Genomic DNA, 27,383 nt, shown 5'->3' with positions numbered 1-27,383 from the left:
GCGGATTTCAGGACTAGAAGTCTTTGCACGCTGAAAAATGTATTTATTCTATCTAGTTTCATGTTTGTTTCAGCCTCCTTCCTTTTTTTCCTCTAGTTTACACTGACTTTCTGCTTGGTAGAGCAACATTCTTTCTGAAATTGGAGGATGTAATTAGTATTGTTACATCAAATCATAAAACTGTATTGTGGGCACACAGGTGGTGTTGGACCTTCTGTGAGCTATCACATATTGGTGGATTGTTGTCAGAAATCAGGAGTCCATTTGCAGTTGATGATCATGCAGATTTTCCTCATCCTGTTCATTTGGTTTCATACATCTGATTCTGTAACTGTTCACTAGAAGAGATGCTTTCATCACCATCATTGCTAACAATTTTTGCTCCTTTAATGCATCATTTGAATGGGAAGAGTGACCATTTTCTTCTAGCTGTTGTCTAGGTAAAAACCATCTAGTTAATATTTCTTCCATTTTTGTTTGGTTTGTTTCTCTTTCTGTCACAGGGATGTGAACAAACAGCACAGAAAAACAGGCAAAAACTCTATAGCCTTGAGCAAATCTGGGAGAAACTGGTCCATGAGAATGCTTCTGTGAGAAATATGTTAGCAAAGGCTCGGAAGGAGTGTTCATCTCTGCTGGCAGCCTGTGCGCTGCTGTCAGGGGCCCTGTGTCCTCTCTATGGGCAACTGTGTGTGATGTCTTCCCAAAGGGACCTTCTCCAGGACCAGGTGAACCTCCATGGCTTAGTGAACCAGAAGATCGGGAGCCTCCTTCGTGCTCTCCCAACCAGTGTGGAGAACCATCAAGATGAAGCAAGGCTGAGGCAGAGAAGAGCCAAAGTCCTCGTTTATGTGTTCTGAAGAGCCGTGATTGCAGTTCTGGCCTCTAACAGGCTTAGACTTCTAGCCCAGCATTCTTCCTCCCTTTTCATCTGGACAGATGGCTCAAGAGGAAGCACTGGAATTCGAGTTTGTATAGGGGAATCCAGAGGCAGGCGTAATGTGTCACGTAAGTGAATTGTTCTTAATTACGTGGTCAGTGAATAACAAAGAGCATTATCATTATTAATTGGTATTACTCAGGCATAAAGAGATATTTAGTGACATTTTGACAAATATAATTTATGGATTTTTGTTTTTATGTTTCTTGACAAATGTATTTCACTCTAAGAGGAAATGCCTAGTCTGTTAAACGTTGCAAGTAAAATTGCAAATACACACATGAACTCTCAGTATCTGATAGCCTTGAGGTTTGCAATATGGATTTCAGAACTAGGTGCTACTGCATCTTCTTTGTGGTAATATCTGGCAATGTTCCCAAACGATTAACCATCAACTTTTTTTAAAAAAGGTATTTCCTCTTATTAATAATTTTTAATATTTATTTCCTACTAAAAGCCACAAAAAATTGCTTTCTGATTCAGGTAAAATATTACCACATATATTATTATAATTTACTTTAGAGATTATGTCTACTTGTCCCTTTCTGCTGCCAGATCAGTTTATGCTTCCCCCTAGAAGAATAAACGGTATCAAAAATGTTTCGCAAATTAGAAGATTCATCTACTTTTTTTCTCCCCCAGTAGTTCTGGAAGGATGTTTAATGCAGTCTAAACTGTCCTGATTAATTTGTGGCTTCTGTGCTTATTTTTGGTGAATTCCTGAAAGAGCTGGAGATAGCAGTGTGCCATATCTTAGTGGTTCAGTTATCCTGCTAGCTGCAATTGTGTTCCACAGGTTTTGAAGAGGAAGGAGGTTACTGTATTGAAGCACTTGACTGGTTGACTAGCTCCAACCTCTATACTGCAATAATCAGCTCTGTCTCAACTGCAGGATGTTCTCAACAAACCAGGTAATTTTAACAGTGTATTGTTGTAGCAGAAATATATTAAAAATAAAAAAATAAATCAGGGTGATCACATAGTTTCCATTTTTACAATTTTATCTAAACTATTCTGGATCATATCTCTGAATAGATATTTCTGAATATTATGATAGACATCTTTCACTAGAGATGATATCCTGAGCTAGTCAATCCAAATTTTAGTGGGGCTGTTTCCCTGAAGGAGTAACGTTATGGCAGGGGAAAGTAATAACCCTCTTCTACAGTCTCTGAACGATCATATCCCTTCTGTTGGAACAGATTCATTTTCTTTAATGGCTGATAAGATATTTTATCCTTTTGGTATATAGAGCCATGGAAGCAGAAGGCTGGAGAGTGTGTCTGGAGTTTATTTGCGGTGAGAACTGGTATAGGTTCCCTTGGTTCATCTGCATTGCTGCCACCCTTGGTTCTTTGTTAACCTGTAGTTGTAGTGTCCAAACTTTTCTGTCACAGAAAAAAGGATATTAGAGGAGGGATAATTTATATGAATAAAGGGAAATAGCAGGACAGAGACGAGGTGATGCATTTTCCAGAAGGCTAATCACAGAATCTGTATAAAAGTTGCCAATGAATCAAATGTGTTTAGGTTCGGTTCCAGGCACTTTCTTTTTTGATCATGCTGTTTTCAATAACTTGAGTTCATATCCTTACAGAGCAAAGTTTGAACTGTGTTTCAGATTCGGTGTTCTATGCTTCAGAATATTTACAGGTTCCATCCTGTATAATTGAAAAAGAATCGCATATTACAAGACACTGAAACTAATAACCTGCTTGATGTTTCCTTTTTGTTGTTGTCTCTTAAAGATCCAGAGTCCTGGCTTTCTGGAGACTCACTTATCAGTGCAGCCAGGAACTCCTTTGCAAAACTGATGGGCAATCGGAGCATAGTGATGGAGGCAGCTCAAGTGAACCCTTGCAGGTGCACCGCTTACCTGGAGAGGGACCCCCTGATACAGAGGCTGGCTTGTGGACTCCACAGAGTAAATGCCCAGGCCCTGGAAGTTGGATTGTATGACAGACTGCCCACTACAGTAAGCAGATTTACAGTTCTCCTTCATGGAAACAGAAGGCTTACAGTAACAGTGAAGCTGTCTTGATAGCACCATTTATTTAGTTTCAGGCTGGTTATGAGTCCTTGACAATGAAATACCACTATATGGACACTCAGAAGTTGATTCTCATACATTAGGGTGTGAAGAGGTCTTTTATTGACAAAGAATTTTTGGAAGAGGTTTAGTGTACCCAAGTAAAATATTTTTTCAAGTTCTATCAGAACTGTATTAGGTTATAAGAACAAATTTTCTTTTGGCTTGATGTAAATGTTAGAGTTGTTTTTTATTATTCTTTTCTATTTTCTTGTGTTTACCATCCTTTCTTTCAGTAAAGATAACCTTCTTGCCTTTAACCAAAATGAAAGGATAAACTCTTTCTCTCATAACCCTGTCATTTATTGTAGACTTCAGGTGAAAATAGTACTTCCTTGCAAACAGAATTTGCAGTAACCCTTGGTAGGTTCAAACTTTTGCCCTCGCGTACGTCTTTCAGAGAGGGAGGAAAAAATGATAGTTTCGTCTGAATTTTCTTGGGTCTCAAATATGATTTATTTTATTGCTAAAATAGCAGATTTTCTATCACATGAATTTGTTTGTTTGCTGACAGAGAAACGTAGCAATCTTGCAGCAAGAAGTATTTGAATTTTCACGAAGGCTTCGTACAGTGGAGGTGGAGTGCCGCTCACTGAATGTGCAGCTTGCAGAATTCAAATGGACTTTCAGTGAGATGCAAGAGGATGCTGACAAAGCCCACAAACTGCAGGAGCAACTAAATGCACTTCAGCGTGTAAGTATATTTGATTTGGAGACTCTCTTCCTTAAAAGAGATTCTGCTTTCTATGCAATTTTTGATTTGTGTTCTTCTGAAAAACAAGCATAAAATTATTAACAGAATTTTCCAGTAAACTTACCTTGTAAATGTAACTAAACTAGCAGTCAGTTGTATTTAGAAATACCCCTTTTCCACAGGAGTTTCCTTTTGATTTGTAGAAGGAGGTATCCTGTATAAATTACAGTTTGTTCTTCAGCAATCCAGGTTCTCCATTTGTTGGAAATGTTGATGTGATTTATGTATCCAAAAAGAAGATCTCACTTCAACCGAATAAAGTCAGCTGGAATGAGGGTATTCAACGAGAATGTTCATGAGAAGTTCATGAAACATAAATACAGCAATTTGAACTCTGCATGGATATTGATGAATGTTGTGATAAATAAAATACAAATTGTTGTGGGTCTGGTTCCCTGAAGAAGTAACTTTATGGCAGGGAAAAAAAGCCTTTTCCTACATTCTCGTTAGCACAAATGCACCAAATTCCCCCGAGTCTTTTGCTGTTGCTGATTGATTTACTGAAGCACTGTGGATTCCCTAATCTGAAGCCTAGTTGGTAGAACCTGTCAGTGTGTCCCAATCCAAACACTTCCAAATAGAGATTATCTGCTAGATGATGTCCCGCCCATCATCCTCCCTGTTCCTAGGTGGTAAAATGGATTTTTTCTTTTTTACTCAAAAATATCTAATCATCTTCAGTTTTGTTCTCAACAGGTTTTATTCCCTTAGAGTTTTGGGACAGTTAGATGAAAATTGTCACAATTTAGATTGCAGTTCAAATGCAGGTGATGACTTTTCTTGAAGAATTATTTCTTCTTTCTGGAGCAGTTTTTGGAGGAGAAAAAGAGTCCACAAAGGTGTTTTCAAGGGATAATAAGCTATCCACTAAAATTTTGGACATTGATCTGCATATTTTTCCTTCTAAATACTGAAGTTTTGCATCCTAGGGTGCTAATTTGAATAGAATAATGAACGGCAAGACTTTACATGAATGTTCTTTATAAAAAATACAGTAATTAACAGGTCTGCCATTCTGTTGTTCAGTGATCTGTCTTCATGTTAAAAGGCCTCAATACTAATCCTGAGCATGCGTTTGTTTTAGAATTTGGTATGTTTGCAAGTGGAACTCAGAAAGTCGGGTAGGGAAACCAGTGAATATAGTTACAGGATCAGACACAACTTACTTATCTTTCCAGAGAATAATCACCCAAGACAATATACACGAGGAATTAGATAATGCTTTGCAGCGTGAGCATGAGGCAAAACTACTTTTACAAGAACACGAGTGATGGCTTCAGGAGTTAAGTAATAGACTAGAAGTGCACGCCACTGCAGACACAGATAGAAGCCAAGACTTCAATGTGTCTCTAAAGGTAAGATTATTCTGAAATAGTCACCAGAATTTTACCTTTTGTTAAAGAAGCCAAAGAGTGCAGTCCTTGTGCTAATAAAATCATGGGAGTAAATACACACGTACTGCTCAGTCTGCTGGAATTTTAGGCTACTCGGAAAACACTTCAAAGATTTTTTTTTTTTAGCTATAGATATTTTTGTTTTAAAAATTTAAGAAAATCTTCAGTGAGGTTTGTGGGTTTTTTTGCCTACAATAATTTTGTTTTCTAAAACACCCTTGTACATGGCAAACATAATAAAAACTGGGGGTGTTCTGAGTCAGTAATGCTTTTGCTACGAAATTCATAAAACCTTAGTATGCAGTGGCCCAAATCTACTTCACAGTCAATCTGTCTTTCACACTGGTCAGTAGCCAGTGGTATAAAATAAAGTTTATTTGGGCTGACAAGTAACTCTGCTCTCTGTCTGCTGGCAGAGCCTCTCTGAGGCATCGGAGGAGATGAGGAGAAGAGACAGACTTCTGAATCACCAGAAGAGACTCCTTAAAGACGTGGTGCAGGACCGGCAGCGGCTGCTGGAGTCTCTCCAGCAGGCAGAACGTGACCTCCACAAGACAGCAAAGTGAGCACTGGGGCCTGGGGGACGTCACTTAAAATGGGTAAAAATTTCAATGCCTACTTCCATGGGTAGGGTTTTAGATCTGGCCAGTGTAAGGCTAGAAGACAAAAGTATATCTGCCACTTTTTTTGAAATCCAGGGATAGTCTTCTTAAGAGAAAAGTGTTAGTTCAAAATACTAGGTGATGAATTTTCTGCAGTTATCCCATAATAGTGCTCCAAATTCTGGGTGCTGAAATAACGGGCAAACAAAATGCCTGTGCTGTCTTACTGCTCTGACAACATCTCTTTGGCAGATCCTTAAGGTTCTGCTTATTTAAGAAATGATTGATTGTTCTCTCTGTTTCCACACCATCTTTTTATAGACAGATACAATTTATTTATAGTAAATACAGGAGTATCAGCTAGGTGACAGGTCTTAGCTGCCAAAAGAACTGAAACCCAGGACCTAGCCTTTCCTGCGGGACAGGATAGATCTTACAGCTGATCTCAGAGAGTTTTGGATTTAGACACTAACCCCACGCTATTTACGCAATAACCTGGCGTGGAAGGAAAGGCTTAGGCACCAGTCTTGAAAAGATTGGTAGTCAAAAGGAGCCCCCTTAATTTGAAGGAGCTTATTACTAACCTATTCTTACAGTTATATGATCAGATAAAAAATTAAATCCTTGCAGACTTTGTTTTCTAATACTTACCATACTGTGAAGTATGTTTTATGAATATTGTTGGTCCATGGCTAGGATCTAAAAAAATTTTATTTAATTAAAATTTCTTATTATGCCTGGAATCATTCAACCTCTGAAGAACAACATCTGAGGAGCTTTAAGGGTTTTATTCACCAGGGAAATAATGCAATTCGTATAGTCCTCAATGAAATTTTTAACAATCTAATTAAAATGACAAAAGTTATTTGGTATGATTAGATCAAAGCAGGTGCGACCTACAGAAGGATTTGTTCTAGAAAGCTTGCCCTTTTCACCCTGCCCCAATCTATTTTGGACGCTTTAGTAAAGATCATTCCTTCTGGCCATACATATATCCAAAAAAGGTTATTTTAATGTGAAGTGGCTTTTTCTCTCTGTATATAGCAGTTGAACATTAACAAAGAAATCTTGTCTTCCCTTCATTGTTCTAGCAACTCTTCACAAGAAATGGGGGTTTTTTTCTGCCGTTGGAACATATAAGTGAAGTAGGTGAAATAAACAGAATCTGTCAGTGTTTTCCAATACAAGATAGCACCATCCTGCTAGAGTCTTTTTATGCCCTCTATCTCCAAGCCATGATAGTTGTTCATTGATAGGCCTGTAGTTACATCTATTTTAATTGCTTCTCCTCAACAGAAGCATCTCTAATATGGAAATGCGCCAAATAGTGGTACATGAACTATTTTTAGGGTTTGCATTGGAGATCTGAAAGAGAGACAGAAAGTCCTAACAGTTTGAGTTACCAACAGTTATTTTTCTAAGACATGACAATCATAAAGTAGCAGAAGATTAATTTCTACTGATGCCTTAGGTTTTAACTTTTATATTTTTCAAATCCTGTACTGCTTAGTGTGTAAGTCTGAAGTTTCTTGTAACCTGTTAATTTCTGCTCTCTCATGCTAGGTAGACATAACATAGCCTCTTCAGACTTTGTCTTCAAGGACATCCAGACCGTCCTAGGCCCAAAAAGTATAAACCAAAAGCCCTTGAGAGGGGGGCAAGCTGAGGGGAAATTACATCATTAAACGAAAGCTTTAATTGGAGAATTAACCCTGATATACAAATGAACCAAACCTATGAAAGTGTGAAGAGCTTGTGACCTGTCGTCCAGCTTGGGGTCCATTTTGAGAATAGCCTCTGGCTCTGTAGGGTATACTTTTGAAGGCTTTTCAAATAAATAGCTACCTTTGTTCCCTTACTCCTGTCTAGTCTCTGTTTGTAGGTGGCCTCTCAAGGCATCAGTTCTTTGGCACCCCAGATGAAACAATGAGGCTTCTGAGGCTTCACTACATTGGTAGCACTTCAGTTCTATAAAGTTACTCCATTGTTCTTGTTTTTTTTTTCTTTTCTTTTCTAATAGAGACAAAGAGTTGCTCATTGATCATATGAAAGCTGTGCATGCCACCCTGACTGAGGTAAGAATTTGAAGTCTTCCCTTTGGTTTGTGTTTCCAAAGACACCAAAGCCTTAGAATTGCTTATTCGCAGGGGGGGAGAGAAGTTGTTCTAAAGCAACTTCCTTTCCTTAGGGTTGAAGTTTCCTCCCTCAACTTCTTCCATCTTAAAAAACCACAGTGAAATGAAATGCAAGTTAGTAGTAGACAAACAACTTATTCTGAATGTAGAAGTTATGACAAAATTCACTTTCCTTCCCTCACTGAGCACTATTTCTGGTTGCTAAGTGAAGACTAATGGAACACACCAAAAATTGGCAATTGTTCTGGAGTTCACTCCCTACTGAGTAAGGTGAGGTCACATACATGGTGGCCATAAAACATTTGGCTTTGTGTCTGCTACTTTGACCTCTAAAACATCATAAATAGGAAGAGAAAAGGCAGTAAGTCATAATCTGTGGTCAGAAACTTTCATGATATTTTTTTAAAGCATATTTTAAATTTAGTAATAATCTCAAGTTGTCTCTCTGACTTGTACAATTGTGCCCTAATGTAGGACTATTCGAAGGTCCAACAAAGTTCTATGTATTAATTATTTAGAAGAAAGGACTATTTTCCTTTATAGCTCTAATGGCAGATTGTTTTATAACTGTTTGTAATCTACAGCAGCACAGAGCAGAAGAAGTGTTTTCATTACCTTGGAGTGTCAATTTCCCCTACTACATCTTTAATTCCTAGCTACATGGGAATCTGTCATAGGTTAGCAAGCATAGTCCCGGAAGGGATGTCCTTGCTAAGGGGTGCTTACAGTTTCCTCTGGGACCTGATAGAACCTATCAGCTGGCCAGTTTGAATATGGACAATTCTTTAAGCCACTTAAAGTTGTGATCACCTCTGTGATCCACATTTAAGAATAGGCAAACTCCCCCTCCAAGCTCTCTCTTGTTTCCGGCGCTGGGACAGGTGGCTGCGGGCCCCGAGTGGGGGCCAGCGGGCCCGGCCAGGCCATGGACATCCTGGGTCGATGGACCTGTTCCAGCCATGGAACCCCCCCCCCCCCACTGCCTTGCCGTGGGCAGCCGGAGCGGCTCGGTTCTCCCCCCTCTCCACTGTGATAAGAAAAATTCAACATTCCAGCTGCAAAGCTGCAAGGCCAAGATGAGATTAACCTTTTTACTGCTGTGAAGAGCTGAAAACCTGAGGGAAGAGAGAGAGGAGATGCTTAAAGCTGAAATTCTGTTGTGAAGCTATGATATATCAGAGTATCCCATTGTAATTCCATGAAGATATGGGGGGTGGAGTGTTCAACTCGTAAGCAAAAGCACCTGCGCTGAGATAGGCAGATGCTGACGCAGCTGTAATTTCATGAGAAGTTTGGACAGGGAGAGATGGAAGTGATGAGGACTTTTGCTCCAAACGGGAAAGGAGAAAACCTCAGTCCCTAGAGATGAACAGATGAGGACTTTTGCTCCAAACGGGAAAGGAGAAAACCTCAGTTCCTAGAGATGCTCCCAGAGATAGTCCTAACGATGAAGATGATGAAGACCCTTTGCTCCCAGGGAAGGAGAAGGGCCTCTGTTTTTGTTTCTGAACGGCTCAACCTTAAAATTGTACCCCAAAAACCTTCAAGAGTGGACCCTCAAAAGCAGTTGCGGGAAAAGCTGCAAGTCGGCGGAAGGGACTCACACGCAGGCAGAGAGACTCCTCTTCCTAAATGGACTGAACAATATTTGGAAGTGGGCGGCTGTCTCGTTGTGATAATGTTTTCATAGCACGAACAAGAAGAGACTTCTCTTTCTAAATGGACTGAACAAGGTTATTATGGAAGTGGTAAACAGACTGAACATCTTAAGGGTTGTCTTTGAACATTGTCAGTGGGAGAAGGGAGGAAGGTGGGAGGAGGAGGAGAGTTCTGAAGGTGGTATAATTTTTTTTTTTTTTTTTCTTCTTCTTTTAGGTCTGTTAATAAACTTCTTTATATTCTTTCAAGTTTGGTGCCTGCTTTGCATTTCTCCTAATTCTTATCTCACAGCAGATAAACAGTAATGAGTATTTTGGACCAAACCACTACACTAAATTGGTGTTTCTGCCCGGTTACAAACCGAACCCGCGACAGAATCTCTTCTTTATTTTAGTTTCTGTGTTCACCAAAACTGTTGTTAATTTAATTTTCAGATACCTTTTTCAAATCTCTTTCCTTTAATGTTCATGGAAAGACAGAACCTAAACTGCATATTTCACCTGCAGGAAGCTGTGCTGATAGAAAATTTGATTTTTGCCACCACCATCTTCATACTGGCTTCTTTTGGACTTTTGGAAGTGGATGACATAGAGCAAGTGCTGTGTTTTTACAGTACTATGTACATGTCATGTCCTTGGCCTTTCCTTTTTCAGACCAGGGCAAGATGCTTTTTTTTTTTTTTTGGTAGCATTCTCTCCCAGCACTGTGAATTAGAGATTTATTTGCAATGAAAAATCAATCAGTCATAATTTATTTATGGATGTCAGGTCCAGCAATCAGTGCAAGTCCACTGAATGGGCTCAGGGGGACCCAGTTCATCCCAGCTGGTGTGTCTGAAAGAGAATTATTACTGATGCTGGGGGATTTTTCCCTTTAGGCCAGAGATCGGTTCACGTCATCAGGTTATGGAGCATCCACGAGTCAGTCCTTCGTGCTGCTCCCCAGTCTGAATCTGGAGACCCTTTCAGAGGAAGAAATCAGGGGCAGGCCAGAGGCTAGAGCATTCCAGGTTAGAGTCTACAACCAATCCTGTTTAATTTGTTTTTAAATTTTCTTTCACTTCCCAAACCCATCTCCTCACAGGCTCAAGCAGGATTCCCCTGGTTCCCAGAAATATGCAGAAATAGGGCTGAGAAGACCATCTGGACCTATGTGTTCATGCCCAGGACCTTGCCATCAGAGGCGAACGTGGCCCATAATCCCATTAATCCATTCATCAAGATGTCTTCAGTTTGCTGGGATTTTTACTCTGCTAGTTCTGTGGGAATGCTGCTTGCTGTGCAAGAGCTTTTTTCTTTTCAGGAAACTCAGAATACTTGTTTAGGTTCCTCTTTTCTACAGACACAGGCTATTGTAGTTGTTGAAAAGGATGAGGAGCACAAACCATTCCTCAGGAAACTCCAACATGTCTAAGAAATGTTGATCCCAATAAAGGATTTAGGCCCTTGTTCTGCCAATTGACAGGGGCGTTTTAAAGGGCACAGACACCAATGGAGAGAATGGTCTTCTTTTACTGTGTGTATTAAGGCAACACAAAAGTAAAATGATACATTCAATAAAACTATGCTCTTGGCTTTAGCAGTAAGCGAAAACAAGCAAGGTAATCTCACGACTATACAAGAGAAGAGATAGTGATTGAGAAGGATCCATCACCAATGGCCTAAATACTTTACCATCATCCAGAGTCCACAGACTCTGGGGAGCCCCGTTTCACAGAGAGGACCTGGAGAACTCTTCCCAACAATTGGGAAGATCCTACGTGGTGCATTCATCCGTAGGTGAAGTCTTCAAATTCACCCTGAAAGTGGGTCCAGCTTTATAGGCCCAAATCACAAAGTCACACTGACTTTATGGTGTTTTTAGCACAGAAACATCTGGATCTGATGGCACACCTCCTGACGAGCAGGGCCCAGGGTCTGGGCAGAGCCCAGGCCTTTTCTGGGAGGGTTTTTCCCTAAAATACCCTGCAAACAAGCCTCTATTCATGTCAGTTGGGAAAGTTTCTTAAAATAATACATTTCTTGCAGATAACTACACAAGACTATGTGAAAGTTTCTAAAGCAGCTGGTTTGGTGTTAAAGAGCTAGCATAAGTGTCTTGGTCATCTATTTTTAGCTAAGTAATGCTGATGGTGTTAGTCACATAATGCCCAGGGTTCATCTGGTAGGTCACCTCTCGCTGAGGCCTGCTGCTCAGGCCTAAGCACATCAGCCTTCCAACTGGGTTCACTTCCACAAACAAAAGTTGTATTTGTTTAAATTCAAATTGTAATAAACTGTATTTAATGATATTAAATTTTGTTCTATTAATTTAAATTCTATTAAACTTTATCAAAATATATTAAATTTAAGTTGTAAGCAACAAAACCAGGCCCATATTTTCTGTCCTGTGAATATTCTGCATCCAAACCCTGTAAAATTCTGCTGGCTTGCCCAGGCAGCACTGAACACAGAGACCCCTCCCTGCTCAGCTAGGCAGAAGTTACTCTGGGCCTGTAGCAATGGTTACATCTTTTACACCTTCTGACCTCTTAATTCTGGTACAAATTAGTAACTAAATAACAGATGTTGAATCTGGCCTTTCTGTTTGGTGATTTTCTCAGACTGAGACAAAATTAGAGTTGTCTACTCTTTTTCTTACCCTATGGTGTTGAAGAAAGGGAAGAATATGCACATTATTTGCATTTGAAAATATGCAAGAAATTGGCAAAGAATTTGAGTTACTCTGTCTCACAAAAGATGGGATAAGGGTCATCATCAAACCCACACAGAGCATATCTGTGCTCATTAACAGATTTTACAAAACAGTTACTAGTACTTGTTCAGTGTTCTTGGCTCTTCCTTTAAAGGAAGCAGGTTCTTGAAAGGTCTGGAGTGAATATTCAAACATTAGAACATCAGGCATTTAAACATTAGAATATTTAAACATTAGAACTATACGAGATTCCCAGAAAGCCAGTGGTGAGAGTGATAACTTTGCATTAAAGCTGATTAGCAGCTGAATTTTTCACAAAGACATACTGAGGAGACTCTAAGACGGAATTATTTAAAACGGAAATTGCAGACACAACTAGATTAAAAAGTCAATGAGCTAGAAGCTCAGCTGGTACAAATCAGATCTACAGCATCATTGAATTCAAAACCCAGCTCAGTGCTTGCTGGAGGGCATCCATGACCTGATTCTAAAGCGTCTCACAGAATTTGTGCTGTGCCATTTCAATGGTGCCAGTGAAAATTATGGTCTTCCTGTAATCAACTTACTAACGACTACACAACAGAATTACCGGATTGTGTGCAAACTCTAGAGTTGGGGGTTTTTTTCCCTTTTCATTGCACTGTTTCTGTTTAGCTCAGATAACAATAAAAAGTTTTTGAAAGGATATATTGTTTTGTAGAAGGTACATTTTAATTGCTGGGTTTATGATTACTTTTCAATAATTCAGCCTTATCTCCCTGCTCTGAACAAGAATATCCATTCCAAAACAGTGACATGGGGTCTTGTGAGCAACACAGTGAAAGGTGAAATGGCTGAGGACATGCAAATGTGTGAAAGGTTTAGGTCATGCTCTCTTCCTTCAGGCAAACATGGATCCTTCTCTTGTCCCAACAAGGTTGGTCCCTCAAATTATGACATATGAATACTTTAATTTTACTTCTCAAAATCTATGAAGAGAGAGGTAAATATTTTTTACTTCTCAGGTAGGGGAAATACCTACATTCGGTGTGTAGAGAGAACAGACAACCCTTTCTTTCTGTGTTTTATTTTAAAAAGTGGGCAAAGACACTGACATTTTGGTAAGAAAACAATTAAGCTGAGAGTACAGAACTGCTCTTCTCTTTAAATTGTTCCTATAAAACTAACATAAATTATGTTCAGGTTGAAGCACTGATGAAGAGAGGTCATTAGTTTGTAAGCAATTGTCCAAACTTTGCAGCTACACAGAGTGCTGGAGGTCCTTTGGCATTAAGCATTTCTAGAGCAGGTCCCTTCCCACTCAGGTCAGTCAGGAAGAAGCATATCCTGCTTTGTCCAAGGGAAACTGCTAACCACACACTGTGTCATCAGTCCCTTCCGGAAAGAAGGAACACTGGATGATTTACAAACGAGCCATTGAGCCTGAATGGAGCCTGAGCAGTGGAGGACAGAGTTAGCACAATAGGCAAAGTTCTCATTGCAGAAATAATTGCTCCTGTTTCTCTGGTGCCTGCTGGAACAGTGCTCCACTGCCAGAAATTCTCGGTAGAAAAGTATCACTAGGGATAATTTCCATTTCAGTTTCCTTTTGTTATTTTTATTTTTACTTCTATTATTCCTTTTCCATTTCCATTCTTGCTCCCTCCAAACATCTCCTGAACTGTTCCAGCAACAGCCAAGGTCACATTCACTGAGGGTAAGTTTGTGCTTCCACTGAAACTGGACAATGGTTCTCCCTGCAGGGCTCTGTTCTCCCCCTGCTGTTCTTACAGACTGGAGAGGGTCCAAAGGAGGGACAGAGGTGATCAAAGGGCTGGAGAACCTGTGCCGTGAGGGAAGACTGGAGCAGCTGGCTCTGTTCTCCCTGGAGAACACGAGGTTCATCACATTCTTCCAGTACTTTCAGCAGAGATACAAAGGGGACAGAGCATCTCTGCTCACAAAGAGCCACGTGGGGAAGACAAGGAGCAACAGCACAGCTAACACTGGGAGGGGTTTTGTGTCAACGTGAGAAAGCACCAGTAGGAGCAAGCATTTGCTGGAACAACCTCCCAGGGGTGTGGCAGAGTCCCCCTTGCTGGAGGTTTCCAAGATGCAGCTGGACAGGGTTCCAGGCAAGCTCTCCGGCGCTCCCTCCCCTTCCCACAAAAAGTTGGACCCTCTGAGGCCCCTCCCACCCTGGGCTGCTCTGTGGTTGTATCCTTGGAGCAGAGGGCCACCTTCACCATCCTATTTCCCAGGCTGTTTCTCAGTTCCCTCAGTGCCCAGCTGTGCTCACGCCGATGCAGATCCAATGCAGGGCAGAGATGGGAGCGAGTACCTGGGTGCAGGAAAAGCACACAGAGCCTCCTCTTTTGTTACACCTGTTGGTAACTGCTGGCTGTTGGCACGTCTCAGCAGCGCCCATCTTTCAGCTTGACTCGTCCTTTGACCTATGGTGAGTCATTCTGAGACTCCAGGGAAATTCCTCTCTGGATCCAGGGGCCGCTTTAGGACTTAGATGCTCTTGCACAGGTTTTTGGTGTCTGTTACGGTTAAGCTGCACTGGATTCAGTATAACTGACCCAGCTGCAGTCAGAATTACAGTCAATTCCCCAAAAAAGAGCATTGGGGAATTCCCAATATTTCATAGTTCGGACGAAGTTTTGCTGATAGCTGTTGGACATTGGTACATTTGGTTGACAAGTAAGGAAACTTCTCTTGGACAGTCAGACTTCCAGCAGATCAGCTGTGAGGACACACAAAGCAGAATATTGGTCACCAGTGCTGCCTTTTTAATGAAGAATGGAAGCCTTAATGTTTGCCAGCAATCAGTGTGCTGTTCTCAGACAGCAGTTTTCATTTGTAACAGAGCATTCTCCTTCGGCTGCTAGGTAGAACTCAGAGTGCACTGAAAGCAAGACGGACCCCAAAAGTAGCTGTACTCTTGTGTCGATGGTATGATTACAAAACCTTCTGGGGCAAATTACAGAAACATAACTCAGTCTCTGATTATTTCCTGTTACAGCAGAGTCAGGGCTTGCTTATGGAAGGCATTTACCATAAATACTGGTATCCTTGACAACACCAGAATACAAGAAATGGCTTTGGAATGAGCTACTTTTCAAAAATGCATTCCTTACCTTGGATGTTTGTATGACAATAAAATTGTACTCGGCCATTTTTGGAAAATATTCTTGGTGCTGTCACCTTAAAATATAACACTGCTAGACATATTAAAGTGTCTCAGCTTGCTACCAGGCATACAGCATGAAATATCAGGCTGAAGTGGTGTGAAACCTCCTCTGGTTTTTGTTGTGTTTGATTCTATTTTCTGCAATATGGCCAAAACTGTGCCTCAACAGTCACAGAATCACAGGATCATTAAGGTTGGGAAAGACCTCCAAGACCATCGAGTCCAGCTTTCCAGGCCTACCATCAATTAGAGCAGTTGACACTAACATGACATGGATCCGCACTCTGCCCACCTTTTCCAGGTGTGTTCCTTGCACATGGACACATCTCCATTGAGGTGAGGTGAGCACAGAGTTCTTGATCAGCACTGACACGTGAGGCTGTGTAAACACAACCCCTGAGATCCCATGGAATTGGTGCGGCGCCGTTTCACATGCTTTGGGTCAGCCCTCCAGCCAACAAGTTCATAACACAGCGCGAGAGAAGCTGATCTTGGCTTTTGCTGGAGAATCCCCATGGAAGGGGAGTTGGGGTAAATGCCCCAGTTCAGGAGATTGGTGACAGATGTGGTTTGAGGTGCAGCCACCAGTTCCTGTGCTTGCATTTCTCTGGAGGGCAGAACAAAGGGTCAGCCCTCATCCCATTTCAGTTTCAGGACACTGGGTGAGTTGCCTTCCCAGCATTGTGTCTGATGAAAACCCGACGGTCACGTGGCATCCTTGGATCTGCTCCATGGAAGCAGCACATGGCAGAAGGCTGAGGCTCTTTCAGAGAACATTCCCAGTGCTGCACTCAGCTCTTCCCAGAAAACGCCAAGAGAAACAAGTGCTGCTTGCAAGGTCAACAATAGCCAAGCTGTCCCCCAAACCCAGCCAGAGCCAGCTTCCTGGAGGTGAAGAGCTCCAAGTCCATGGGTATGTGCTGGCAGACAGATGATAGAGAAACAAGCCCGGCCACTGATGGGGGAGAGAAAATGCCTGGCTTCTTACAAAAAGGCAGTGATACTGAGATGAAAGAGATAAAGGAAAATCTGGCCAATTTGTTCTTCAGATTCATGAACCATTCAGACATTCCCTTGACATAGTCATGATCTTTCATAGTATGAAAGGGCTGCACTGTGCACTAAATGACATTTACATGATGCCTTTATATAAGTCACAGCACAGTCAGAAAATGATAAATGAAAAAGAGATATGTTTTACTTAGATCTCATGTAGTCTAACAAATTTTTTTTTGTTCAGAAGGTTTCTATACTTTGGTGTCAAAGAGCAGAATGGGTTAAAATGAAAAGATTGGTAAACATTGTTGGTAAATGTTAAGAAGATTTGGAAAATCTCCTTTATTTTGGAATAAATGGTAGGCAACTCAAATTTCTCTACAAACATGAAAATAAAAAATATTAATTGACTTCATTTGGGAATGCATTCTGTAATTATGGTATTGGCTCAAAATTTACCGCCAACCTCTTCCTTCAATATGCTCGTTATAAAATGTCTAAATCCAATAAATCACCATTAAATCCTTTAAATTCATTACTATCAAAAAGAAAAAGGAACTGCCTGATAAAATGCCATGCATTTGGGTTATGAGTGTGTGCAGGAGCTGTCATAACACACAGCGATGGTGTCACCCCTGGAGCCCTTGTGCCAGTCACACACCCCTGGGGTGAACTGATGCTGAAGAGCCCCAGTAGAGCAGTGAGAACTGAGCACAGAAACACCCTCAGCACCTCTCTGTGCAGTGCTGGCCCTTCAAACACTTTCCCAGGTCCCACAGCTTGCAGCCACAGCCTGGGGCTCGCACGGAGCCATCAGTGTCCTGGGTCTCTTGCTGGGAGGTTTGTGATAGTATTGGTGGGGGTTTCCTCCTCTGCCTCGGGAAGGGGTACACACTGATGTTGGTAACCCCTTCCTACCTGGCCTTGGGTCCACCTGAGTTTGTTTTTACAGGTTTTCTCCTCAAAGTCTGCCCACAGGCTCCTTTTTGTCCTCTTGGTTCCCAGTTCTGCAGTTTTTCTGGGGATTTTATTGTCTCCAGAACTGTCTGTACCCAATGAAGCTGAGGGACCCTGCAGTGACCTGTGCCCAGGTTGGGATCTTTTCACACCCTAGTCTCAAATTTCTGGCACCAGATTCTACTCTAAACCACCAAATTTTCTCTGTAGTCTGAAGAAGAGAACAAATAAAATTTCAAGAACAGGTCCTTAACTTAAGACAGAAACCTCTTTTCCTGTAATCTGAAATCCTCACTATTAATTGCAATAACTTATTTCCTTCTGATTAGCTTTACATCAATTCTATATGCTTTATGAGCTTTTATGCCTTTTTATCGAAATATGTTTAATACCACTGTCTGCTTATGACACCATTCCAGGAATCCCTTTTGACTCTTCTCTCCAGATTCCTGAAGAAGGTCAGGTCACTCTGGGTTTTACACCAATAAAAATCCCAGTTGTTCAGATCCTAGGCATGATGGGCAAGCACAACTTCCCTGCTGACACAGAGATTGAAGACAAACCCCTCTATTGTCACTGGAAAACAAAAGAAAGGAGAAAGTCCGTACCTATTGGAAATCTCTGTTTACCTGGAAGGACTCTGCCTCTCCCTTTCTCAGCAGCAGCTCGGCAGCCGGAGGCCAAGAAGGACAAGAGAGGGAGGGGTGGCTGATTTGTCTGACAATTTAACACCACTTGTAAACAAGAGCTGAGTCTGCTAATAACATCTCTGCAATGGCAAGTCCGTGCTGAGGACGAAGAGCTGGGCCACTTGGGCTTAGTTTGCATCAAATTAATGGCACGCTGGGTTTTCATCCTGCAGATGTGACCTCTGTGGCAACAGTCTCTTCATCCTTCAGGGAGGTTCATACCCACAGGGACAGTGTTGCTCTTGCCAGCAGACCCCAGGTTGTCCTCATGTCAAAAAATCCAGGCAAAAATTACTTCTTAAATGAACATTTTCCTTTTGCTCTCAAACCAAAGATTTAGATGTAATGGTATGCTGAAAAAAAATTTGCCTCCCTGTTGTCTGTCAGGACAGGTGTAAAATCCTACCACATCCAGAGAGCGAGGCACTGATTCCACTTCCACTGTGGCAATGACTTGCAGGAGCAAGTAAAGTAAAGGAAATTCTGTGCTGGAAGAGTGAAGTTCTGTCACTCTAAATCAGTGTGATGCCTGGAGGGTTTTATACCAGGTTTGCACCTAAGCTGATGCTACAGAAGTACATAAGGCCCAACATAGACCTAAGGTTTGCACAGCCGAGTTTAGGCTGACAGCTAAGGGAGCATAAATTAAATGGTCTTTCCAAGCCAAAAGGCTAATGAGAAATGTTGGTATTTCCGCTCTCCTTCATTGTTTACAGTATAGAAACATATTTTCTGAGATTTTGGAATTGCAGCTAAAAATCATGGCCAGGTTAAATTATGTAAGTGGTTGTTGTGCGTTTATAATTGTGCAGGTCAATATCAGTGTAGCTGCTTCTGGTAATACAAAAAGCTCTTTCAAGATACGTCTTAAGAAAGAGAAACGGGTTTTTCCTTTTCATTCTTAACTGCAAAGCCTTCTCCAGGATGTACAGCAAACAGGTTATCTAGATTGTCTTTTCACAGCAACAGAACACTCCCCCTTTAATCTGCCTGGATTGCACAATTCTCATCTGTATTAAGGAATTTCATTTAGTCTCTGCTGTAAGTAAGTGATTTCTGTGCAAGAGGGTTGATAAAGGATAAACCCAAATTAACAAGAGTGGTATTTCTTAGGGCTACCATTACTCGTCACACACTTTGAACAAGCCATACCATCAAGCCCAAAGCTAATATGGCTCCTTGTTAAATATTTCTGATGGATTGCACGTCCTTGTGTGAAGAGGGAATTCGGACTTAAAGCCAGTATTTATGCATACATAAGCATTGTGCATGAACATTGCACGTTCAGAATGAAAACCAACTATCACCTGTACAGGGTAAACACTGCAATAACACCAACACACTTCTCCCATCAGGTTCACAGGCAGCTTAACCAATTCTGTGCTTGCAAATAGCCTGTTCTGGCATCTGTTGTCGCTCGGAACCGGGGAAAGTCACACCTAGATACTGCAGGACCATGAAAATCTCTCCAAATACAAAGCAGTCTCCAGGTGACACAAGTGACTACAGCAAGCTCCAATAACGTAGCAGGGGAACGCAGATTTGTTGTGTTCTCTTTGTCATGATGGGTTTATAATTCACAGACTCAGAGAAGGGCTTCAGTTGGAAGGGACCTTAAAGACACTCTAGATCCAGCCCCTCTGCCATGGGCAGGGACACATTCCACTAGCCCAGGTGGCTCAGACCACATCCAAGCTTGGGCAAATACCCAAGGACACCTTCTCTGTTTTACAAGGTCAGATTTTCATGCTCCTATTCACAGATGGCTCCAGTCGCATGCAGAGGATTGCTGGCTTGGTCACTCTCATCTCCACAACCCAGCAATGGTCCTAGTTTGGATGGCTCTCACTGCTCCCAAGACCCCAGGGAGCAGCTACTGCCTTTGCTCCTTCCGCTTTCCTTTCCAGGATCAGTGATTTACCGCTGCTTCCTCCACGTCTGAGACAACTGGAAGAGATAAGGGACTGCGGATGCAGCTTCTGACAGAGAGCTGATAACAGTCAGCTGAGTATTTTCTTCTGCCACTACGCTGTCAGGCTGCCTACACAAAGTTCCTCCTGCTTGGAAAGGGGCTGGTGTGAGCAGCAGGAATTGATGCTGGCTGGAACATTTCCAAGAACTGGACAAAAGCAGCGTTCTGTGGAAGGCCACCAGCTGCCCTTTGCCAGCAGCACAAGGTGTGAAGGCCCCTTTGAAGGCCATCCCTGCACAAGGACAGCCTGGCCTTCCAGTACCTCTGCCAGTACCCAGAACACCTTTCAGCCTTTGGGGCTGGCCCTGTCCCTCGCTCTGGAGAAGCAGCTTGCTGTTAGAGCTCCCATATCCACAGTTTTGCCATGTTTTGCCACAGACAGCCCTTCAGACAACAGTACACAGAGGCTCAATCTGCAATAAAAGGGGATTTTTTTCCAACTTTTCCCTTGGACCAGTGTGCAGCAAGCACACCTGAGCCTCATTCAAGTCTCTGTGGGGGCCGGTAGTCAGCTTCTGTTGGGAATTTAAAGCTTTTACTCTACTTTCCACAGCAAATCGTGAAGCAAACTCAGCTGCACCAAACCCCCAATTTCACTTTAAAAATTACAATTTTCATTTTCATCTACTCAAGCCATGAAGAAAACAAACTTTACTTGAGTGAGCTGGAGGCACAGCATCCTCCCAGATCCTTCATGAGCAGAAAAATACGCCAGGGGAAGAAGCCAGAGTTTCCTGATACTTCGGAAGCTTTGCAAAACCTTCCCACCTGTGGTGGTACTGCACCCTCCTGAATTCCTGGGGCTCTCACTCACCTCAGGTAGAGTTCGGACAGGAAGGGGCAGGAGGAGGGAAGACTTTGCAAACACTGTCACGAGGCCAGGGCTGTTTTCATTTATGGTGACACGTTGTAGGACGTAATCTTTTAATTAATGTGAGTGAGGGAGGTGCTGAAGGGCAAAAATTCTCAGTAACGAGGACATCTTCCACTTGCACAGCAAGGTAAATGAAGGGGAAAGTGCAATCCTATCTTTCATGGAAGGAATTTGATACACATTCTTGTTGCTGAATACATGCCTAGACAGCGGTGATTTAGGGCATCTAATCAGGCTCCCACAGTATCATCCCATCTGTTTGGCCACATTTTCTTTCTTGTGCTCATTGTGCACGATTTCTCCTCGCCGGGTGGCTCCTGGCTGCAGTTCTACGCTCAGGGGAGTCCCGTTTTCTCAGCAGGCCTCTGCAGCGAGTCTGGAGCCAACGTGTGGCTCTGCTGCCATCCCAAATGTGCCGTTCCCTTGGCCAGCCTGGCTGCAGCTGGGGCATCTGCTGGGCACGGCTGGGGATTTTCACGGCCAAAAGCCTCCAGCGTCCTCACGTCTACATCTGCCCATTGCTTTGGAGAGCACAAATCACAGAACACTCATCTCAGTTGACAAATGTCATTTATTGCAGATTGCTACACCCGCGCTGACAATATAGAACTCTACAGATCTAACTTTAAGTTAAAAAAAGTTATTTATTAGATTTCTACAACAATGCAAGGTAAAAATATACAAATACCAACTTCCGTTAACAAGAATTAATTTATTGCCAACCTCTACAACAACTCACTATACACAAAGATCAACTGAAGGTTAACAACTTAATTTATTGCATACTACTACAAGCGTACAGCCCATATATCAGTACAAAAATATCAATATCCCTCTCTAATTAGCCCTATGCCAATAACTCAATAAACAGCATATTTAATAATTCAATAAGCACATATTTAAATAGAAAATTCAATATTTAATAACTCAATAAACACATATTGAAATAGAAAAAAGGACATTTATAACCACCACAATATACAGATAGAAATATAGATTAAATATTAGATATTACATACTATATCTATAAATAGATACATACAACAAACCTATCTATAGGCAACCATACCAATCTACATATCCATACAACTAAATCAATACAAATATATAGCTGTACATCTCAACACATATGTAAATATAGTTACACCTAGAAATAGATCAATATACATAGAAAAATATAAAAATAGACATATATACCTAACCAAATACTACTATACCTATTTAAGTAGCCATATACCTATAACTACATCAATAGAAATAGATACCTAGAAAACAGTATACATAGGAAACAGAACTTAACACAGATATAACAACATACATATATACTTAGATAGATATATACACATATATATAATTACAAACATATATGTATATATATACATAGCATACATCCATAAATATAACAACATACATATACAAATATACCTATACAAATAGCAACCTACATATAAATATCCATGTAATGGTCACTATCTTATGAGCAAGTCCATACATCTTTAAACAGAGATACAAGAAGAGGGATTCCAGCCGCCCCATCATCAAAGCCTCTCCCTCGGTCTCTTCCTCCCGTGCAGAGCAGCTCTCCTGGACGGGGACAGCAGATGGGACACCTGGCAAGCAAAGGGAACACCGAGTCAGGATCGGGACGTTTCCCTTGGCAGCACCTGCGCTTCCATCGGGGAAGAGGAAATCTCAGAGCCTCCCCAGGAGGGTTAGAAAGAAAAAGCAGGCCCAGCGGGCCAGGCTGCGGCGAGCGCAGCCCCGGCCGGACCGTCCCGCAGCCCCCGGCAGCGCGGCACAGCCGGCACCGCTGCCGGGCCCTGCCGGCACAGCTGCCTTGCCCAAGGACAGCCCCTGTGCCGCCCGGGGCAGCCGCGCTGAGCGGCCCCAGCACGGGCAGGGCCCGCTCCTGCCCAGCCGGCCAGTGCCCGCGGCCAAAGCCCACGCCACCCTCACGCCCACCCTGCCTCAGCGGCCCTGGGGCCTCACCCAGGGTCTCGGGCGGCAGCAGCAGGTCCGTATTCGCTGCTCTTGCTGTGGCCTTCTGCTTCTCCCTGCTGGTTCTCGTCACTCTCCGGCTCTTCTCAAGGTCTTCAGGGCAGCTGTGGCAAAAGTGGAGGCTCTGGAATTGGTTCCAAGGGCTGGCAGAGCCGCAGGCCCAGACCCCTCCGTGCTCCCTGCTGGCCCCCTCCATCCCCTCAGCCCTGCCATGCCCTTGGCAAACGCACAGCTGCCTTCAGTTTCTTCAGACCCCCACAGTCCTCTCACGCCCCTCAGTCCCGTCAGATCCATCCCGTCCCCTTAGACCTGCCACCCCCCTCAGCCTGTGCCACTTCCCTGTTACCTCAGTGCCACTTCGCCCTCTGCTCCCCCAAAGCCCCCAGTCCCACCAGCACCTCAAGGTCACCGTCCTTTCAGTGTCACTGCCTCCTCAGCGCCCTCAGCCCCCTCTGGCTCACCGTCCTCCAGCAGCTCCTCAGGGCACAGTGCCTGCGGCCACCGGCAGCTCCCACCGCTCCAGGGACACCGGGGCTGCAGCTGCTGCTCCGCCCGGCCCGGCCGCCAGCTCGGAGCCAGCACAGGAAGAGGGGACAGAGGGGGCACAGGGGCAAAAGCAAGAGATTAAAAAGGTGGCTGAGGGCAGAAAGAGCTTAGAATGCAGCCTAGGCCTATATAAACATCAATCTATGTATCTAAACATCCAAATACCTCTAACTCTATAACTCTGTACATTTATAAATACAACTTATATATATATGTAAATTTTTCTCTACACATATATAAATATAACTGCAAATCTATAACTCTAACTGCCTATGTATAAATATAATTACATCATATCTATAACTATATAAATTTAACTACACAGATCTATAAATACATGCACCTATAAACACAACTGTATACATCTATAAATACTATATGTAACTAATAAGTTGAGTATAAATACAATAAATAATTATATGGATATATAAATATAACTATAGACATCTATAAATCTATCTACAAACAGAGGGATTCCACCTGCCCGATGGTCACAGGCTCTCCCTCGGTCCCTTCCTCCCACGCAGGGCAGCCCTCCTGGAGAGGTAGATCAGATGGATATCTGGGAAGCAAAAGGAACACTGAGTCAATATAGGCCTTCAGGCATCTCTCCTTTTGGAAGTAATTGCCTTTCTATCAAAGACTGTAAAAGGTGACCTGAAAGGCAGACTCTCACTTGGGAGTTTGAAGGCTGCTCTTTAAAGAACAGGGAGCATTCCAAGTTTTCAAAACCTCCAAAGGTTTGAAGTCTCCCAATAAAGTCTCAGCACCCGCAGTGCAAATGGCACCAACGAGAGCCTGAAGCACAGACAGTCCCAGCTCCCACACAGAAGCCCAGCCTTGTTCCTCCTCTGTGCTGACAGAGACACCTCAGTCCTCACTGAAACGGCTGAAGCTGAAGGGTGCTGTGAGCTGGGTTATGAACCAGCTCCATTACCTGGGACCTACAAACTGCCCTCTGCAGTGAGCAACAGCGGCTTCAACTCGACCATCAGCTCTGGCAGGAAGAGCTGGGAGGGAAAGATCTCCCCATGAGGCCTGCAGGCTGCACCAGCCTTGCTCAAGAATGCAGATCCAAGGTGCTCTCTCTCTCCTGTTAGTTCTCGCTAATTTGGGGTAAGTTAAGTTTTTCCTTTCCAAATCATAAATCCTTGTGGTTTATGATTTGTTTGGCCTCTGAGCTTCTGCTGCTTGTATTTTTAACGTGGCTCACTAGGGCTACCAGCAGATTGGTCCTACATTGATTTAATGTGCTGAGACAAAAAGCTCAGACTTCTACATTGACTTTTTGCTGGGGTTTTGCTCTCTTGCTTCAAGAGTCACTCAGTGTTGCCTCCAGAGCACTGTCACCTTGCAGCAAACTCATCCACGGACTTCAGCTCAAAATTGGGACACCCGGGTTGGTGACACAACTCCCACAGGGTCAGGGTTATTCACGGCTCTCTGGACACAGCACAGCACTCGGTGTCAGTGCCTCTGGAGAAGCGTGGAGGGCAGGATTTCAACGAAAGGCACCAGGGAGCACCAACCTTGCAGACAAGAACTCAACTCTTCTCATCTCCCTTCCTGCCAGAGGCAGGCTCAGAGCAGCCGCCTCAGAGCTCTCTAAAGCAGTGTGGGCTCTCTCCTTACCAGGCTCCTCGGGCTCCAGGGAACTCTTTCTGCAGCTCATGGTGCCAGGCAAAGCTCCCTCTGCTGCAGCCCTGTTCCCAGCCTCCCCTCCTGAAGACTCAGGGGCAACACTAAGATTGACCTGAAAAGAAAACCAGAAAGAAAGAAACCCAAAGATCACTCACTGTTTTCTGCAGGGACACAGTAGATCAGAGCCTGCCACATTTTCTTCTCTTGAAGAAGAAAATGCTCTTCAAAACTGCTGTGTCTGAGTTTACAGAAGACGAAAGCTCATCACACTTGGCAATGAGAGATTGGGATCCCAAAAATCCCACTCGCCACCTGGACTCATGGTCCCTGACTGAACTGCTCTTCCACACAGAAGAAGCCCCTGGGCTTCAAGGAGTCCTTAACCCTTTCATGTCCAGCATCATCATTGTCCTGCTCACCAATCACACAAGTCATGGGGCCTCAAAACCAACACTTCTGCCCCCTAAAAGCTCCACTGCTCACACACTTTCATCCCTTGTTCCTAACAAAGTCTGGGCCCCAAAGGCCTTCAACAGTGGAGAAGATTGACTTCTCAAACACAGTCCAAAAGCTGCCAGAGCTGACAAAGTTGACACTGAACACATGCAGTGGGCACTAAGGAAGGAGTCCTGCCAGCTCCTGGCACAGGGATGTGCCCCCTCCCTCCACAGCCCTGAGCAGAACAGCAGAACAGTCTCATCCAGCTGCAGCTTTGCAGGGACTGCATGGGAGCACACATCTCTTCCCACAGAGATGCCCAAGAGGAAGGTGCCTGAGCTCTGGAACACGGAGAGCAAGACTGGCAAGTTTGCCCAGCTGAGGATTTGCCAGATAGAAACTGGAATGGAGGCACCAGGCTACTGAGAGGACAAGAAAGCTGCAGCTCCAGCCCATCCCCAAGCACGGCTCTGGCAGCGCCTGCACGCTCGGCACGGCTCACACAGCAGCAGCAGCAGCAGCTGCAGCCCAGCCCTTGCTTTGCCTTGGCCTTCCCACCCAAAACAGGCAGAGCCCACGTCTGCTGCTCTAACAGAGGCACCTCTCGCATGCCCCTCCCTGCAGGGGACACTTTGCCTTCAGTGGCAATTCTCCCCACACTCTTCTCTTCTTTCCCATCACACAGAGCCTCTTAGAACCTACAGAGCATCACCACAAAGGCCCCTGCACCAGGGATTCTTCCCAGCAAAAGGAGCACCCAAACCTGGCCAACACAGGCTCACACCTCTCATCCTCACTAAGGGGGGAGGGAAACTTTCTCATCCCTCTTCTTTTGGAAGCTTGCTTGACCAAGCAAATCCTTCCTTGTCCATTCAAAGCTTAATCCCAAGAAGCCTTTGCTTCTCAGCCATGCAACAACATTCACAGCTCTCAGCCCAGCCCCTTTCATTCCCACCCAATGGAGTTACCTGAGCACAGGGAGACCTTTCAGGCAGGGATGGTGACAGCATCTCCTCCAGTGTCTCAAGAACAAGGTTGAGATCCAGGGGTGGCAATTCCTCTTGCCCAGGACTATTCCAAGCCCAGCTGGAGGCCGTCCATGCTGCCCAACCAGCACTGCCAGGTGGAGCACTGGGGGCTGAGCTGCCCGGTGTGGCTGCAGGAATCCAAACACATTGGTCAGGCTCCAGAATGTGGCTTTGGGACACAGAGCTCTATTGCTGCCTTGCAGCAAACATCACAGGAAGCACACAGCAAACTCAATGCCAGAAATGTATTCCAACTTCCCAGGGGATTGGAAGACTGATTTCTTCCTCTCAAACAGTGTTTCTTCTAATTGATGATAGGTATGTACATTAAAGGATGGATTGTAAAACTGATCTACACACAAAGACTTTGTAATCTCAGCCTTTTCTATCTCCCCAGCAGCTTTTGGATGTGGCTGCTTCTGAGTTTCTCATCCCAACAGACCACAGAAAGTGGATGCACCCAGGAAGAGCCCAGATCTGCAGACACACATGCTAAAATTCAACTGTGACTGTATTGTAAAAAGCAACCTTGTGGGTGAGGCCGTATTCTGCAGCTGCAGCAGTTCTGGGGACACACAGAGCTCCTTGAAATTTAATAGCCTTCTTTGCAGGAGAGACAATCTGCAAACTCTGCAGTATCCTGTCAGCATCCTAGTTGGGCTTCATTCCAAGGAAGATGGGGGTGCACCTGACACTGACCGCTTGTGGACCAATGTTTTTTGCCTGTCCCTTTCATCCCTACAGAGAGGCTGCCTGGAAAACGGCCAGAACACCCTCCAAATCTGGAGGAAGGACAGCAAAA

At 43.6% G+C, this 27,383-nt stretch overlaps 1 protein-coding gene and 1 pseudogene across 1 annotated transcript in view; one reads left to right on the top strand and one right to left on the bottom strand.

Annotated features, from left to right (window-relative positions):
- The window catches only part of LOC104689826, a 31,076-nt pseudogene extending 22,417 nt beyond the window's left edge, over positions 1-8,659 (top strand).
- A 12,824-nt stretch (positions 8,660-21,483) lies between these two features.
- The window catches only part of LOC109146432, a 1,056,471-nt gene continuing 1,050,571 nt past the window's right edge, over positions 21,484-27,383 (bottom strand). The window contains exons 4-8 of the mRNA XM_039566994.1: positions 26,522-26,709; positions 25,107-25,227; positions 23,390-24,036; positions 22,920-23,032; positions 21,484-22,540 (exon numbers count right to left, since the gene is read on the bottom strand). Coding sequence (XP_039422928.1) covers positions 23,966-24,036; positions 25,107-25,227; positions 26,522-26,709 — 380 coding nt within the window. The 3' untranslated portion in view covers positions 21,484-22,540; positions 22,920-23,032; positions 23,390-23,965. The remainder of the gene's footprint in view (positions 22,541-22,919; positions 23,033-23,389; positions 24,037-25,106; positions 25,228-26,521; positions 26,710-27,383) is intronic.

The sequence above is a fragment of the Corvus cornix genome, chromosome Z (genome assembly GCF_000738735.6).
Source record: "Corvus cornix cornix isolate S_Up_H32 chromosome Z, ASM73873v5, whole genome shotgun sequence".
Lineage (NCBI taxonomy): Eukaryota > Metazoa > Chordata > Aves > Passeriformes > Corvidae > Corvus > Corvus cornix.
The sequence above is the reverse complement of the archived record's forward strand: the minus strand, read 5'-3'. Positions and strand labels throughout refer to the sequence as shown.